This window comes from Ruditapes philippinarum, unplaced genomic scaffold, assembly GCF_026571515.1.
Source record: "Ruditapes philippinarum isolate M1 unplaced genomic scaffold, ASM2657151v2 ctg11557_1_1_1_1, whole genome shotgun sequence".
NCBI classification, from domain to species: Eukaryota; Metazoa; Mollusca; class Bivalvia; order Venerida; family Veneridae; genus Ruditapes; species Ruditapes philippinarum.
This window is the reverse complement of record NW_026863365.1, coordinates 2,557-20,068: the sequence shown is the minus strand read 5'-3', so window position 1 is coordinate 20,068 and position 17,512 is coordinate 2,557. Positions and strand designations below refer to the sequence as shown.

General features: G+C 34.1%; 1 protein-coding gene across 1 annotated transcript; it reads right to left on the bottom strand.

Annotated features, from left to right (window-relative positions):
• Positions 1-2,254: 2,254 nt before the first annotated feature.
• On the bottom strand, positions 2,255-16,986 carry LOC132721922 (uncharacterized; the record flags this gene model as incomplete). The annotated part of the gene is given in 3 exon segments (XM_060706305.1): positions 2,255-4,612; positions 5,032-5,157; positions 16,804-16,986. Coding segments are annotated over 3 exon segments (458 nt in total), but the record flags the coding sequence as incomplete, so codon positions are not given.
• Between the last annotated feature and the right edge of the window lie 526 nt (positions 16,987-17,512).

Here is a 17,512-nt window from a genome sequence, read left to right as displayed (position 1 = left end):
AACATTTTTTATACAAAACATTTTTGACACCCCGTAAAAATGTTGATTCATTATGAAACAAGTGCAACCATTCTTTTCGGGATATCCTGTTTAAATTTATGATTAATATATATAATCACGAAATCAACATTTAAGAGTATAAAGTGCTATTTGAACTGTTTGTAATCACTAAGATATTTGTTTGATTTAAATAATACCAAAGTACTTTAATTTGAAAGATTGATCTTTGTAAATTTCCATTAAAGCAACATGCCTCCAGATTCATGTCAGTTTTCATGAAAATTAGAAAATGTATTTACAATTCTAACACTATCGGAAATTTTCCTATATAGACAAAGAAGGCCGGAAGCGTGCATTATTCTACATTCTAACACGACCCGCATTTTTCCCTATTGAACATAGAAGAACAAAAAGTGTGTGTTATGCAACAGCAAACTCCTCGCAGCGGTTACTTCCCCTGATCTGTACAGATAAAGTAGCAAAGCGTGACGTAACCGCTGTGAGGAGTTTGATGCAACAGATGCACAGTTTGACGTTCTATATTTAGACATGTGACGTAATCATTATACACGTGACGTAACCACTAAAAATCCGACGCGCTGAAAATGAATTCGGAAACCAATCAGGCGCAATTTTGCTTAACTATCAAGTACCTCAACATTTATTTGTTAATGTCCTGTTAGAATCGAAATAATATATCCAAATCAGTGATATCGGCCTTCGTGATTATATTACTAGTACTATAGAACTCTACGCATTTGAACTCAAACCGTGCATTATTCTTCAACAATGCACTCAGAATTGATATCTATTTCCTAAGTAAAATTAAGTGAAATGAACAAAGAAAGTAATTTACACATTGCAAATGGCACTTCCAATCCATGTAGATTACAAAAAATGTCAAAATATGCACAGTAATTGCCCTTAATGCGTTAGTCACGCAATAAAATATTGTGATAAATAATGTAAAGTCGGTCATTAATAGCATCACACATGTAAAACATTACTTGAATCTTTTTACTTTACTTAAGATCTAAGTACATTTTTCTCAAATAGGATTTTCTGGAAATAGTTTGGAGGCATACAGCTTTAATCTGAGTGGCGCATAGGTAGAAGCATCGCTAAAACCTACTAAAATAGCATAAATATTATGCATATCATGAATATATTTTATAAGGGACTGTTTTAAATTTCTGACACTTTCCATTATTATTTTCTCAAATTATGACCAGGACAATAGGAAAACAGCACCCGCATGCATGTTTTCACTTGAATGCCATTCACGCTCCAATAGCCAAAATATTTCAAGAAAATCAAACTTGAGAAAAAAGTACTTAGAGTTTAAGAAAAGTAAAAAAAGATTCAATATTCAAGTAATGATTTACAATTCATGTTCGATTTATAACATCTTTTGCAGTATTTATCACCATATTTCTGTTCCGTGACTAATGCAGTAAAGGTTTGCTTGCCTATTTTGACGTACGTTTGGTAATTTATGAGGATCCTAAGTGTCATTTGAAATGTGTAAAATATTTCTTTATTCACTTAACAATGTTTTACTTCTAAATACGAGTTAAATAATAGTTCAAATTCAAATAAAAATCAATAGCAACACTATTACCCAACCTAATGATTAAATGATCTTTTACGAAATGACTACTAATAATAAGTTTTTAAACATATTTATTTAAGCTCGTTCTTATAACTTATATTAATCACTGTCGAGTCCGCTTCCTGGAACCAGCATGTACTGGTGTCATATGAAGAAACATGGTCCTGACCCGATTAGGGCTCGAACCCATGATCCCTGGGTTGAGAGGCAGACACCTTAACCTCAAGGCCTCCGCTCCCCTTGGACTACTAAGTTATTATAAAGGAGTGGTGTTAGATATTCTGATAGTATTTTAGAGAAATAGAATGTAGGAGAGAGAATATAAATAATCGTGTCGAGGAACAAAACTCAGATTCCATTTCAATTATTAATTTATTAAAACATTTTTTTTTTAAATTTCATTTCAGGGGAGTTAAGGCGCGTGAAGTAAAGCCATTCCTGATTTAAGAGTGATCGCCGTTGGGAGCATGGCTAATATAAGGTGTAGTGTAAGCTATGACTTTGTGGTTTATCGGATAACAGCTTTGTGTTAGCAATGAATATAAGAATATAAGAATTTTGATATGTACACTGGAACGTGTTTTTCGATCCATTTATTTGCATACCATTCTTGAACTATACAAAAGTACAGGAGCATTCAACTCCAAACACCAATGACAAAATACATCTTATTTCTTCGAATTTAATATACTTTATTCACACAACATTTTACAAAATAGTACACATGTATAATTCTATTGCAAAGCTCATTTAATACTGTCATGAATTTTAGAGTACATATTTGGTATACAAATATAAAAAGGATAAACTAGACACTATGCCACATATTGTGAATATAAAAAGGAAATTTGTCACAAAAATAAAAGCGCTTCATAGGTATGGATGAATACTTGTCACAAACACATGTATAAAAGCGCATCATTTGGTTAAACAGCACATTTTGCAACAATTTAAATAAAAGCGCTTCAATAGGTAATCAAAAGAAACAAAAGCGCTCTATATGAACATATAGGATACTTTGTCACAAAATAAAAGCTCTCCATAAGAATGAATGAATACTGTGTCACATACACAACAGTAAAAGCGTATCATAGGAATAGAAAATGTCACACAAAATCGAAGACAGCTTCATAATTATATAAAAAGGTATGTTTTTATCACAAAAATAAAAAAAACGCTTAATTTGGTTAATCACAAAGACAAAATTTCTTCATATGCATAAAAAGGATGTTCTGACTTAGAAACAAAGCATTTCATAAGATTAAAAAGAATACTTTGTCAGTAAAATAAAAGCGGTTCATAAGAATGAATGATTACTTTGTCACAAACACAAAAGTAAAAGCGATTCAATCGGCTGAAAGAGACATTTTTCCCCTTTATATAAAAAATGTCACAAAAAAAAGCGCTTTGTAAGAATAAAAAGAATGCTTTGTCACAAACACACATCTCTTCATATGATTAAAAAAGGATTTCTTGTCACAAAAATAAAAGCGTTTTTATAAGAATTGATGGCTTCCTCATCACAAACATAAAAATAAAAGCGATTAATTGGGTTAAAAAGGACATTTTTTTCCACAAAACAAAAAGAGCTTCGTTTTACATGTATATACTTTGTCACATATACATATACAAAAGCGAATCATTGGCTTTAAAAGGATGTAACTATTGTCTCGAAAACGAAAGCCTGTTTCAGATGCAACGATATTGCAGTTATTAGCCAGGCGACTTTGAGTAAAAATAATTAATAGAGTTGGGAAGGGGCCAATCTGATATATCAAAGATAATTCTTGTGGAGATGCAAAAATAAGAAAAATGAAACAAATGACTATCGACTTAAAAAAAACCTTGAGGAAAGCCATTTCAATAATCGGAACTGGTTCTCGACAGTTTTCACGCTGTACATGGTTAAACGCTTTTAATGCAGGGACTATCAGGTGAATTTGCAATAATTTATATATACTCATAAAGTTCTTTCAAGAAAACTAGCTTAATTATCAATCAACACAATCTTAAATTACAAACATGGTCCCTGTGTTTAAGCACAATGAAAACTGATCATCAAATTCGTAATTTAGAATGACTCAAAGAAGAACAATAAGAATACAAGAACTATTTATAACATCAAGGACTAAAAAGAAATACTAAAATGCAATTTCATATACTACCAAACTTCAATATTTTTATTACAACATCGCCAATTAAAGCTGCAAGCAACTTGATAATTATATATCATTTTCAAAAACTATCTTCTAAAATATATGTTTGTATGTAAGAAATATTAAACATAATATTGAACGTTGCATAAGAATTACATGAACACTTATAATTTTTACAATGCCATTGGTTGTCATGAATTTTACCGGATATAGTTATTTCTTCGCGCATGCGCAATGTGGGTTGAAAAAAAAATCACAGCATAATATGTAAGAATATATCTGTTTTACGATAAAGATGAGCTTTTTACACGTTGGATGCAAACTTTAACTGACTCGTATGGTTTTATGACATTTCTTTCCGGTTTTCCGACAAATGAGTAATTCTGGCGTATTTCTAGTCCGTTACTAACGGAAAATGGATTTTTTACATATTTTATAAACGTTAAAAATATTTACATTTTTGCGCATCAAATTATTGAAATTTCTTAGTTCTAAATATAGCAATAATCTGAAGGCATGCTGTAAATATCGATCATATCGATCAAACAAAATATTTCTTGAACACGTTAAAGACGTGAAACCCCAACTTGATAGCGTTTCAGAAATAATTTGTAAAGTTCAAATATACCATCTTATCGGGGTTCCCATATAGTTTATGCTAAAGTACCATAATTAATTAACTTATATATCATCTATTAAATTAAGTGACATAAAACGCAGAAGATTAATGCACATATTGACGTCACCACTGCGTTCGAATCGTTGTTGTTGTTATTATTATTGTCGTCTGCTTTGCTCTCTTTAGCGTCTCCAGATGCAGGTTGTGCGGAATATACACCTTTTTCTGTAAAATCAACAAGTAAAGAATGAGTACTTAGAGATTAAAATTAAAGAACGAATATCTGCCGAGATATATTCGTCTCCTCTGAACCTTAATTGATGATCCTTATTGATTTTTATAAGATCTTCAATAACGTTCAGTTTTGCTTATAGATCTATTATCAGTTGATAAACAACAAAAATACAATGCTTGTAAAACATATTTGCGAGTTGAGGGTATCTTCTGCTGGGAAGCACTACTACCTGTACGCCTACTCGTAAATTAGTCATCAAAGTTTATTACAAATGCGTACATCTTATTAAATATCATAGATATTAAAAGATCATAAAGATCATATCACCGGATAGTCTCATTTCTCCGCGCATGCGCAATCTGTCGTTCAAAAAATAGCAAAAAAAAACACGAAACGAAATAGGAAGTACCTTGCATATCATGTTGTTTCGACTTTACTGTGACCACCTCTGGATGTTTCGTGTCTCCACGACGTTTACATGTGTCGAGCTTACTTGCTGGCGGGCACACTGGTCGGTTTATCATCATACCATGCTCTGCAAATACAATATATAAAATATGAATTTCTTGAAAATATCCGCGACCACATAGAGGCCTCCGAGGCCGAGTGGTTAAGATTGCTAACTTTGAACCACTAGACCCTCACCATTTGAATTCGAATCCCACCATGGGAGAAAGCTATCCAGCCAGTTTACGGAAGGTCGATGGTTCTACTCAGGTTCCCACTAGTGCCAGAAGTAATGCACGGAGGGACACCTGAGGTCTTCCTCTACCACTTAAGCTGGAAAATCGCCTCATGACTTTTACAAAGAGTCGATGTGATTTAAAACCCAACCAAAATTTATGTAAAACTAGAAATGTGTCCATAGGACACGGGGTGCCCCCAAAAGCCACTGTTCTATCAATCTTATGACTCTAGGTCAAATATTTTTTGGACTACATATGCAATAAGTTGAAAACTAAAAATCTTTTACTAAATAAAGGGCAAGAACTTTACAAATACTGAATAGATCCACAAGCAAATCCCAAGGTGCATAAGTACACATGCTGACCAACAGTCTTGTAAACTTTCAGGCCTACAAGTCAAATACTTTTTGAGCTATGCATGAACAAGTTGAAAATTCCAAATTTATACTACTGTAAGTCAAGGGCAATAAATCTAACAAAACTGAAAAAATCCTCATGCAAAGTCCCAGGTGCATAGCTTCACAGTGATGTTGATCATTATTCCTGTAATTTAGTGATGTTGATCATTATTCCTGTAAAGTTGGTTGATTCTAACTCAAGCACTCAAGGAACACATAAAACAACATTATAAAACGGTTTTTACTAAGTAAAGGGCAATAACTTTACAAATACTGGATAAATCCACAAGCGAAACCCAAAGTGCACAACTACATATGCTGAGCAACATTCCCGTAAAGTTTCATGACTCTATTTCATATCCTTTTTGAGTTACATGCGACACAAGTTGAAAATTGTAAATTTTTACTAAGTCAAGGGCAATAACTCAAAAATACTAAATAAATCAACACGAAAATACCCAGGTGCACAACTACAAATGCTGATCAACATTCCTGTAAAGTTTCATGACTCTATGTCAAATCCTTTTTGAGTTACATGCGACACAAGTTGAAAATTGCAAAATTTTACTAAGTCAAGGGCATTAAATCTAAAAATACTATATAAATCCAGACGAAAAAACCCAGGTGCACAATTACACATGCTAATCAACATTCCTGTAAAATTTAATGACTCTATGCCAAATCTTTTTTGAGTTACATGCGACACAAGTTGAAAATTGCAAAATTTTACTAAGTCAAGGGCAATAACTCACAACTACACATGCTGATCAACATTCCTGTAAAGTTTCATGAATCTAGGTCAAATACTTTTTGAGTTACGTGCGACACAAGTTGAAAATAGCAAATTTTTACTAAGTCAAGGGCAATAACTCTAAAAATACTGAATAAAAATACTGAATAAATCCACACAAAAATACCCAGATGCACAACTGCACATGCTGATCAACATTCCTGTTCAGTTTCATGACTCTATGTCAAATACTTTTTGAGTTACGTGCGACACAAAAGAGAACGGACGGACGGACGGATGGACGGACAAGGGTAAATCTAAATTTCCCCCCCCCCCCCAAAGTGGGGGCACAAAAATGAGTTAGTAATAAAAGCCGAAGAAGTTTTAATACAATGTTTCAGATGCATTGTTACAACTGCGACCTTAATTTCATTAAGAGTAGCTATTTACAAATAATTAAATAAATCCGTTCATGTTGGCAACTGCCGTCTGCTTTTTTGCTGTAAATAAATAGGAAGAATTTATTGCCTTTATAAACATATATGAAACCCTCTTAAATCTCCGCACAATAGGTTATTTAAACTGTCACTAATACGTTTTGGATTAACTTTTTAAAATATTATTAATAAATTTGAATTTTTTTATCTTTATATGCATGTAAGATCAAAAACAATTTAACGAGATCTTCTTATATCCATTTCAGACCTGTCATAATTAGAAAAGATGGGTTGTTAAGTAGCTTTAGGAGGAAAGCCATACATGCATATATTGTAGAAATATATTTAGAAATATAACATTTACAGCACCCGTTGTTATAACTACAAACAAGAGCTGTCAAAGGAGACAGCACGCTCGACTAATTAAATACTGGACGCAGTTACTGTATAGCCTATAGGAAGAAAAAAATTATGAAAAAAAAAAAATCAATTATGATATAAAATTTAGCATCAAATGTTCAATATTTTGCACCACACAATATGCAAATGACCATGTCAATAAAGGTTAAACAGACATCCCTGAAGCAATAACGAAGAAAATATTGACGCTAGGGTTATGAACCTTGTATTATTGTTTATGTGAACTTAATTATTAAATTAAACGGGATTATGCCAAAATGAAAACATATTTTGATCTTTACCCGTTCACTCACTATATACCCCTGAATGGGCATTATGTCACTTAAAATGGGAGTTGATATGAAACTTAGATTTAAGTTTAAAGTAAATCCTTTGAAAAATAAAGAAGTTAGAGCAAAAAATAACAATTTTTATTAAAAAATCCAAGTTCAGGGGGCGGGATAATTCTTGAAATATTCATTCTAGAGTTAAGAATCTTGTCACACATGATTATTATGATAATCAGTAACATGGGTGATGATAAGTAATAAATATTGGAAGTTTGAGGTAGATACCAAACGAAATGAAGAAGTTAAAGTAAAAAAAAATATCATTTTTACAGAAAATTTCAAGAAAAAGTTCAAGGGAGATAATGTGTGCAACAGTTAAGAATTTGTCACACTTCATGTGGTTGATGATAAGGAACATATATTTAAAGTTTGCAGTTTGATCCCTTAAGAAATAAAGTATTTAGAGTAAAAAAAAAACGCTAAGTTCAAGGGGAGATAATGTACGTTGTATAGTCGATTATTCTGCACTGTCCTCTTAGAAGTGTAAAGCAAGAAGGATGTGGGCAAATTAATTACTATAAGAAGACATTTAAATGAAAATATGAGTATATAAATAATTATAGATCTACACTCGTGTTTTAGCAAATAAAGACCTTTTCCTTATCTGTTTTTTTTTTTTTGTTTCATTTGTTTTGGGAATTTGTTTATTTCAGAAAGAAAATCAGGAAAACAGTAATCCCTCGAAATCATTAATCACAAAAAAATAGCATAAAAATTGCAGACTCGTTTTGACTTAGTCTGTACTTGAGGGATGCATCAGTCACGCCCCTAGCACCGGCTTAAAAGCATTACTCAATTATCAACTGGAATTATTGAAAGATGAAAGAAAGTTGCAATTGAGAGGGACTTACCACATATATCTCAATATTGCTTACTCATTTGCTAAACTTCGGAATATTTTAATCATTTTCCAGTTTTATTTTACGGAATAATCTGACAGTCATTAACAGAATCACAGCAACATAACATTTTGTGTTTCTACTGAAAATAACCGGTGCTGGGGTACATCTATATCATCTTTGTTGACAAGTGGTATTCTCAAAACAGGTAATTTTGCATCTACATGTAATTAGTTAAAAAAAACGGGAACAAAGAATTATGTCCTTTAATAATAGGTCTTTTTTACAAATGATCATTATTCGAGGTTGGACTTTTGCAAAGAATACAATGCGATTCTTGTTGAACTCAAATCAGCTTGTGTTACAACGCATACAAACAATTAGAAATTCGGAGTTTTATAGCAAATGCATCCAATATAGAATGCCATTTGTGAGGCAATCAAATGTTTATTTTAAATCTTATATATTTCTAAACAGACAAATTTTGCTTTTCGTATAAGGTGCATTGTCGGATGAATAATATTGCTTTAAAAGAGATCTATGGTATTTTAAAATAATACTATAATAATGTCCAATTAGCAAACTTGAAAGCTATAGCGAATGTGCTTCCGAAGCTGTTAGCAGAACCAATGTTAAGATTGTTTTAATTGTTTAAAATTATTTTTTGGCCAATAGGGTAAGTGTTCATTAATAAGCATTTAATCGAACGGCTACTGACAAAGTCAACTTGCTATTAACTGACAAAAACGAGCTGATACAATCTGAGAATGTCGAGTTTCCACAAAGTGAAAAAAGTCAAGGTGACATGAACTGACAATTTCGATCTGAAATATTCTGACAAGTCGAGCTGCCAAAAATTGACAAAGTCGAGTTGCCACAGACTGAAAAAGTCGTACTATCACAAACTGACAAAGTCGTGCTGCCATTAAGCCTCGGTCTCACTTACTCCCGGCAGAGCCCAGGATCATCCCGGTAAGTTACCGGGATGATCCGGGACGATCCGGGGTGAAATTATTGTTGCGGTCACACTTACCCCGGCAGCACTACGGTAGTTCTCAACTAACCACCCAGGATGCGCTCCGGATCATTCAGGCAGAGCCCAGGTGCAGCTACGGTTCATGCCGGTGCTTCCCCGGTCGTTCCCGGATGACGCCGGAAGAGCCCCGGTTGACCCAGGCAGAGCCCGGTCGATCCAGGCAGAGCCCCGGCAGAGCCCAGGACGATCCAGGCAGAGCCCCGGTAGAACCCCGGTGGATTGAAAACGTCCGAAAATGATAACATCGATACATATTTTTTTATTTAATATAATATCTATTGTTCCAGAATAGTAATTCATGATGATTTTCTGAAAAATCCTTATGCCATACTTGATAGAAGGGAAATGGGAAGGCTTTTAATACAAACAAGTGCAATCATCGCAAATTGTCGTTTTTCTTTTGAAATGATCCGGGCTTTGCCGGGGCTCTACCGGGATCAACCGTAGCTCTACCTTTATCATCCGGGCTCTGCCTGTAGTTGCCGGGGCTCTGCCGGCATTTTCCGGGGCTCTTCCGTAGCTCTACCGTAGCTCTACCGGCTATATCATACCCCGGATCATCCCCGGTTTGTGCGGCAGAGCTACGGTGCTTCCCCGGTATAACCCGGTCGTTCCCGGCAGAGCTAAGGATGAAGCCGGCAAAGCTATACCTTCCCGGATCATCCCGGACCACCCAGGTGATATTAAATATTTTATTCCATCCGGGATCGAATGCCGGATGTTCCCGGATCATCCCGGATCATCCAGGACGTTGCCGGCAGAGTTACGGATGTACTCCGGTTGTTCCCGGTCGTACCCCGGTCGTTCCCGGATCACCCCGGACGTCTACCGGGGCTCTGCCGGGGCTCTGCCGGGATGTAAGTGAGACTGTAGCTTTAGCTGACAATGTCGAGTTGGCACAAACTGACAAAGTCGTGCAGTCACAAACTGACAAACTCGTGCTGCCATTAGCTGACAAATTCGAGTTGACATAATCTGACAAAGTCAAGTAGCCACACAGTGAGGAAGTCAAGTTGACTTAAACTGGCAATTTCGATCTGAAATAATTTGACAAAATCGAGTGGCCACATACTGACAAATCGTGTTGCCAGTCCAACTGACAGAAACTTAAATGTCGGGCTGACATTATCTGGCAATGTCGGGTTGACATAAACTGACAGAGTCGAGCTGACATTAAACTGACAAAGTTGAACTGACATAAATTTTAATGATCCCCTGCTTACTGTTTCATCTTATTGAAAACAATTTTGTACAGCTAAAATCGTAACTTTTTAGCAATGCCAAAGCAAATTATAGAGAACATAAAGTCAATTTATTGTTTAATATTTTATTTCATACAATACATTATGCGTCTAACATAGAACGTTATGAATGTATATATTAATAATATAGCATGCATTCCATTTCATGAGAGCATACATATTTGTTTTATTTTAGTGTTGTTACATGATTGTATTCGTATATTATGTAAACACTTCAGATGATTAAGATCTCAAGAATAAACAATGAGAAGTGTTAGCCGAATATCATAACATCCGATTTGCAGACAGTGATAATAATAATAATAATAATAAACTCTAAAACATGATTGCATTTTTCATTAAAATTTAAAGTATGATAATAATAAAAATTAAGCCAAGCAAGTTATGATGTTAACGTTTATGTTTTGATCCAATCACAACTTCTTTGGCCTTTCCGTCAAACTTCGGATAAGAACGGCTGCGTTTTGATCCTGCCATATACTAGTATACCACGTTCTTATTCGTATAATATACAGTTGGAAGGCCATTTTCACGATTTAAAAATTTGAGGGGTTATTGCTCATTTCAACAGTAATTGTAAACGGCATTTGGTCGAAATAGTCTTATCTGAATTTGTTGAATTTTAGCACAAGTCAATACGCAATGATGTAAATCTGTACAGAATTAGATATAAACATAAACGTCATCACAATAGCTCCTAGTATCTCGAATTTCGTTTATCTCGAAGTAAAATACCCGACCCTTGAAATTTGAGATACCAAGAGTCAGTTGTGCATAGTAAATACTTTAATCGATGAGCTTGAAGTTTTTGTCAAAGACATGTTTCTTCACGAAGCCTGAATTAGAAATATCTAGGCAAAATTTTGATGAACGGGTCTAATCAAGCGGAACAAATCAAATACAACAATATACAACAATTGTAACTCCGATGCCATTTACGTCATATTTCGGTAAAACCCTAGTTAGATAAATAAGTAAATTAAGATATGTATGTGAATGATTATGATATAAACTGTCAGTGATAATTGCTCGATTCCATGGCTTAGTATCAACATCTAAAAATACTCAATCTGTCCATCTGCTAATTTGATCAAATTGCAATACATTTCTTAAAGGCATATTGTACCTCGCAAACAAATATTTTTTTTAATTCTTTAGAAAGGACAACGATTTTATAATGTTTCAATAATCTGTTTTAACGAATGTTAGATGCTTGTTATCTGAGGAAAGAAACGATAAATGCTGTTCGCTTACAAACCCTATAGCAAGTAGAGAAACTGATAGCGAACAGCTTGGATCCTGATCAGGATCAGACTGCGCGGATGCGCAGGCTGATCTGGATCCATTCTGGTCGCAAACCCATAATGTTGGTTTTGTCGTGACACGGCTTAATTTTGTCACAAAAGTCGCAAAATGTAGACAAGTAGTATTCTGACTTCCATACAAAATACTTATTCAGTATAACAGTACTTATAACATTGCTACAACGGAACAAATTTAAAAGATGGCTCAGGTGATTGGCCAATGAGTAACTTTTTGGACACCAAATTTAAATATTTTTACTGGAAATAGAAATAAAAGTTTAAAAAAGGCATTTAATGAATAATCATTCGTTAATTAAGAGTAATCTCTCTTTAATGAAGAAAAAAAAAAAGATATATTACAGACAGCTTTGAGAAATATCAACCATTTGAGCGAAATATGAACTGTTCTAAACTCTAGATAAAATAAGTATCAAATACAAAATCGCTTATGAAGAAATAACAAAATATAAAGCAATGCATCAAATATTTTGTTGATGTTACATTAATTGAGCTAGAACACAGAAAGAAATAGCAATTAATGACGTCATCGTCGTCGCTGCTGTGCCATTGGGATCACCGTCCACCTTGTGACGCTTACATGGTGAAATCTTGCTCTCTTCTGGACAAACTTTGCGCTTCAGAGGGAACCCATTTTCTGCAAAATATAAATTTAATATCACGCCTTATTCACAGAAAAAAGTTCTGTTCTTTTATTCATGCATGCATCTTTAGAAATGTCTAAAAACACTACATATACTGTATATCTAAAATCTTTTGGATTTAACTCAATACAGGATTAGAGCAGTACCTGTAGACGCTTGCAGAAATCATGATCACAAAAATGACAAATATCGTTTTTTTTTTCGCCGATTTTTACATTTTTCATTCATTATCTGACATAAATCGGTGTGAAATGTTGAATAAGACGCGTTAAAATTCATTCCGTTGGGTGAAAAAGCAAGATTTTAGCATTTTATAGTTCAAGCGCCTTGTCCGGTATATACCGGAATATGGTTTTTAGTGTGGTGCTCCAATCCTTTTTTTAGTCACACTCAAATCTTTTTGCGATTTTTGTCAAATGACGTAACGAGCTATTAAGGTTTCCGGTGCGATTAGGAACCCTAATGATGAATCATTAAATATCGGCTTATTTTGGGAAATTTCGGTAAAGCCGAAGCCGTTCTCGCCTTTTTTCGACAACTGCTAAGTACGTGTTTTCAACTGTGACGTCATTAGTTGAAGAAATACCAAAATGGCGGCTCACATGATACATGCACATTAGGGACCGTATTCTATAATATAATGTACTGAGCACTCTGCTAAGCTCCTGCTTTGTATTTTGTATTATTTATTACATATTTACTAAATATTTCTTCAATTAGCAACATACTAGTAATCAAACTGACGGAATATACATTAAGCTTGACGCGTGAATTTGACGCCACGATGATAACTACACGAAACTTTTTGGTCATACTTCGGTTGATTACGTGTAACGGCAGGAGTCCAACGCTGCCCTCTTACTATTTGCATTTATTTTCAAAGTTTGTGTGATGAACGAGGAGGAACAGTAAAGGAATGCGTCACGATGTCGTACAAATCACCGAATGTGTTACGAGGTTGGGTATTTATGGAATGTGTCACGAGTAAATGCAGTGAAATATTGTCTCAAGAGTTTGTGAAATAATGGACTACGACACCAGGTCGTGCAGTCAGGGTTGTAAAATAATGAATGTGTGTCACGAGTATGTGCTATAAAAGATTGTGTCAATAACGAAATTTGACACGAGCTTGCAGAATCACGAATGTGTCACGTGGTGGTGCAAATAAGGAATGGGTAAAAAGGGTTGATCGAAGTACAAGTTCTTGTGACACCAGCAAAATTATCTTCCCTGCAATAGAACATAAATCTCAAACAGAAAAAATATCAGCTTTTGGAATTTGTATTACAGATTAAGTGCGGGTTAAGTTTCTAGGAATATTAATGATCATAAGGCACAATAAACCTCAGAAATGTACTAGTAAATGTTGTTTTTTTTCTTTTGAAGAAAAGATAAATCTATGTTTTATAGCTGTAGTGATGAATTTAGAACATGATTGTTAGATACATGTCATGTAGTAGAAGCAGAGATTTTGTTTAAAATTACATGTTGCGAAGCGTAAACAGAGTGACATTGTGTCTTCCATATCAAATACTTTATCACTATAACAAACAATCGCGCATAGCCATGTGATTAGTAAGACCCCCCTCCGCAAAAAAGGGGGGCGGGGGGGGGGCTTTAGAGAAATAAAAATACCCGGTAAAAGTTTTAGAGATATAAAAGTAATAACATTTTTTAGGCTTTAAGAGCCTTAAAGCTTATATTTGGTTAAAGAAAGAACATGATAAAATTCAATCTAGCGGATCTGAATCAACCAAATGACCAAATAAGAATTCAGTTAACACCAATAACTTGAAACCATGTCGTTTCCTGTTCCAAAATATACATGTTTGTTATTCTGAATTTGTTAATTAAGCTGAAATATATATATACATATAAAATACAGTTAAACTTCGACCTCTCGAACTCGGATAGCCGCCCAGTCCCGGCAAAATTCCTTGCAAAGTTTGCAAAAAAAATGGGAGGACTGTAATTGTAATTTAATGGAATAGCCGTGAGTGCGGGATTGTTTTGCACTGCATTTCAGTCATACATATGCTTCAGTACTCCGAAGATTTCACGCGTATATTAATTAATAGTACACACTATGGCAGAAGAATTCGTTTCTTTACAACAAAATATAATACACATCTACAAAATATTTGTTTTATGATGATATTAACAGAACAAACTTCGTCGTATCTTTCTGATTTAACATTTCCCGACTGTGTGGCGAAAACGCAAAAATACGTCATGCAACTTTAGTCACCGTACATGCATCAGTACGAACAAAAATGTTTAGTCTTTGGGGGAAAAACTAAGGAGAAAGAAAATTTCTTTAGAATTTATGTTTCAATGAATGTTATTGGCCCTATATTTAATTAAAGAAATAAGAAAATAACTCACGCATGCTAGAATGCCAATTAATCTGCTGTTTTTGTATTTATATAAAATCTAGTCTAAATAAATTACCATGCATAAAATAATAAAGAGAATTTACCTTGAACTAAACACTGTAGCGAAATTATAAATGTTTAATACGAATAAACAGCGAGAGCGGCAGACGAATTTTTTTTTGTATTCGTGCGCAAACGAATCAGCCGTATATATATAACTTGCAATAAAAGATAATTTAAGTGTTGCAGCTTTTATAATATGTACAGTTTTCATAAAACTAAAAGTGAGATTAATGAATATTTGAATAAAATCTGACATCCTTATATTTATCTCAATGCAAACGACGCGAGTGTATTTCATTTAATTCACATCATGTATAATATTATGTGTGCAGAATTTTCGCATTATCGTAAAAACGGAACTGCACGGGTGTGGTGTGCATATATTTTTGATATTATGGCGATATATAAACTTGTCAACGAAGAAAAGAATATTTTTACTGCAAACCTTTCATATTTTTGGAGTATGTCTACTATGTCATAAAAAGAATACCATAATTATTAAATATACTGAACTCGTTGGATAACAAAATATTGTTCAACTCGTATGGAACCTGCGTAGAATACATAATACATAATTTAATAATGAATATAACATGAAAAAAATGACTAATGCGTATACATAAATTCCATAAAGCAAGCTTATAAACATATGTAAGAACATTAATTCTTGCAATACAACTGGTGAATCAACATGAAGAAATAATCGAAATTACAAAGTAATCATCATTGATTAACAATGTTTAATTTGCCAGGGCAAAATTAATAACTTATTTCTTAATTCAAATGTTATGTTTTATATTAAAGAAGCACCGATACACAAATGTCAAACTAAAATTGTCCTTTTCAAGATTTTTTTGTTCCGTCAGATTTAAGAAATAAATTATCTCCAGCAATGTGAATATCTATCTCACAAACAAACAAAATTATTTGATTGACTTTTTTCCAGGTTAAGAATATTGCTCGAAGAATTCAGTAGGGTTTGTGGTAAGGAGTAAATGATTTTCTCCGTCATTCCATATGACAAAAAAAAAAGAAACATCAAAAATAAGTAATTGATCGGTCAAGCATTTTCTTCTAGTGTCAATGTGACCTTTTCCTTGACCTCAACTTTTCACGGGCAATGTCCCTCCTAGGTTTCACAAACAAAGTCTGATTCCTTCTCAAGTTGTTAAGCGGACAAAGATTTTACACCAAGTGTCACCATGACCTTGACCATTGACATACTTACTTCAATTTAGATTTATATGGATCATTTCTTGGTCATGGGCAATGTGTCTATACAAAGTTCCATAGACCCATGATTATTCATTCTCAAGTCTTCCAGTATAAAAGGCTTTTTACTGGATGTTGTCGTGTCCTTTACGATTGGACTACTGACCTCAAATAGGTATGGGATCATTTACTGTAACTGGTCATAGGCGATGTCTCAATCAATTTTCATAAACCTACTAAAGTTATTCACTGGGGAAATGCCACCAAGAGTCATTGAGACCTTGACCTTTGGCCTAGTGACCTTAAAATCGATACAAGTAATCTACTGGACATCCAATTTTCACAAACTGCTTCGAAAGACTCTAAGGTCAAAATGAAAGAAACATTTTGAATTATCTACATGTAATATGGTATTTAATGCCACTCACCTTGCGGATATTCCATATTCAGGTCGCAGACGTTCAAGTAGTCCATCAATTTACTTTTAGGGGCAGCAGTCTGACCGGGACTTTGCTCATAAAAATCATCACCTTCTTGTTTACCCTTTAGAAACAGCACGTAATGCTTGCCAACCTCGACATCCATCGATGTGCAGTGACCGGGTATAAAACCTGAAATAGACATAAATGATTGGATAATCAGGAATCGCTACACGCACTTGACCGTTATATATATCTGTTGAAAGACATATCAGTTACAACCAATTTCACCGCAAGTGACCACTACTAAATCGCACATGTACAGGCTCAACGTCTCAATGTCCTCTTCTTAGGAAGACAAAAACATCAGACGAGACTTCTCGATTATTAAATATATCTACATATACACACATACCTTAATATTTTTTTCACAATATTTATTAAACACAGGAATTCTTTTTTTTTCGACTCATTTGTCAGGTTATTAATATTTATTTTAGTATTAAAACAAGTGCTGTCAGAGAATATTCTACCACATTTTTATAATTATTGCCAAAACCACAGACGCTTGGGGGTCAGATCCTCCCCCCCCCCCAACGTGATACGCCCCTGTAAACACTCTATTACAACAATTAAACTGGTTTCCAAACAATCTTTAAATATATGAAAAAATACCGTATACCATCAAGTCTCAAAGTACTTTATTGAGACTTGATGG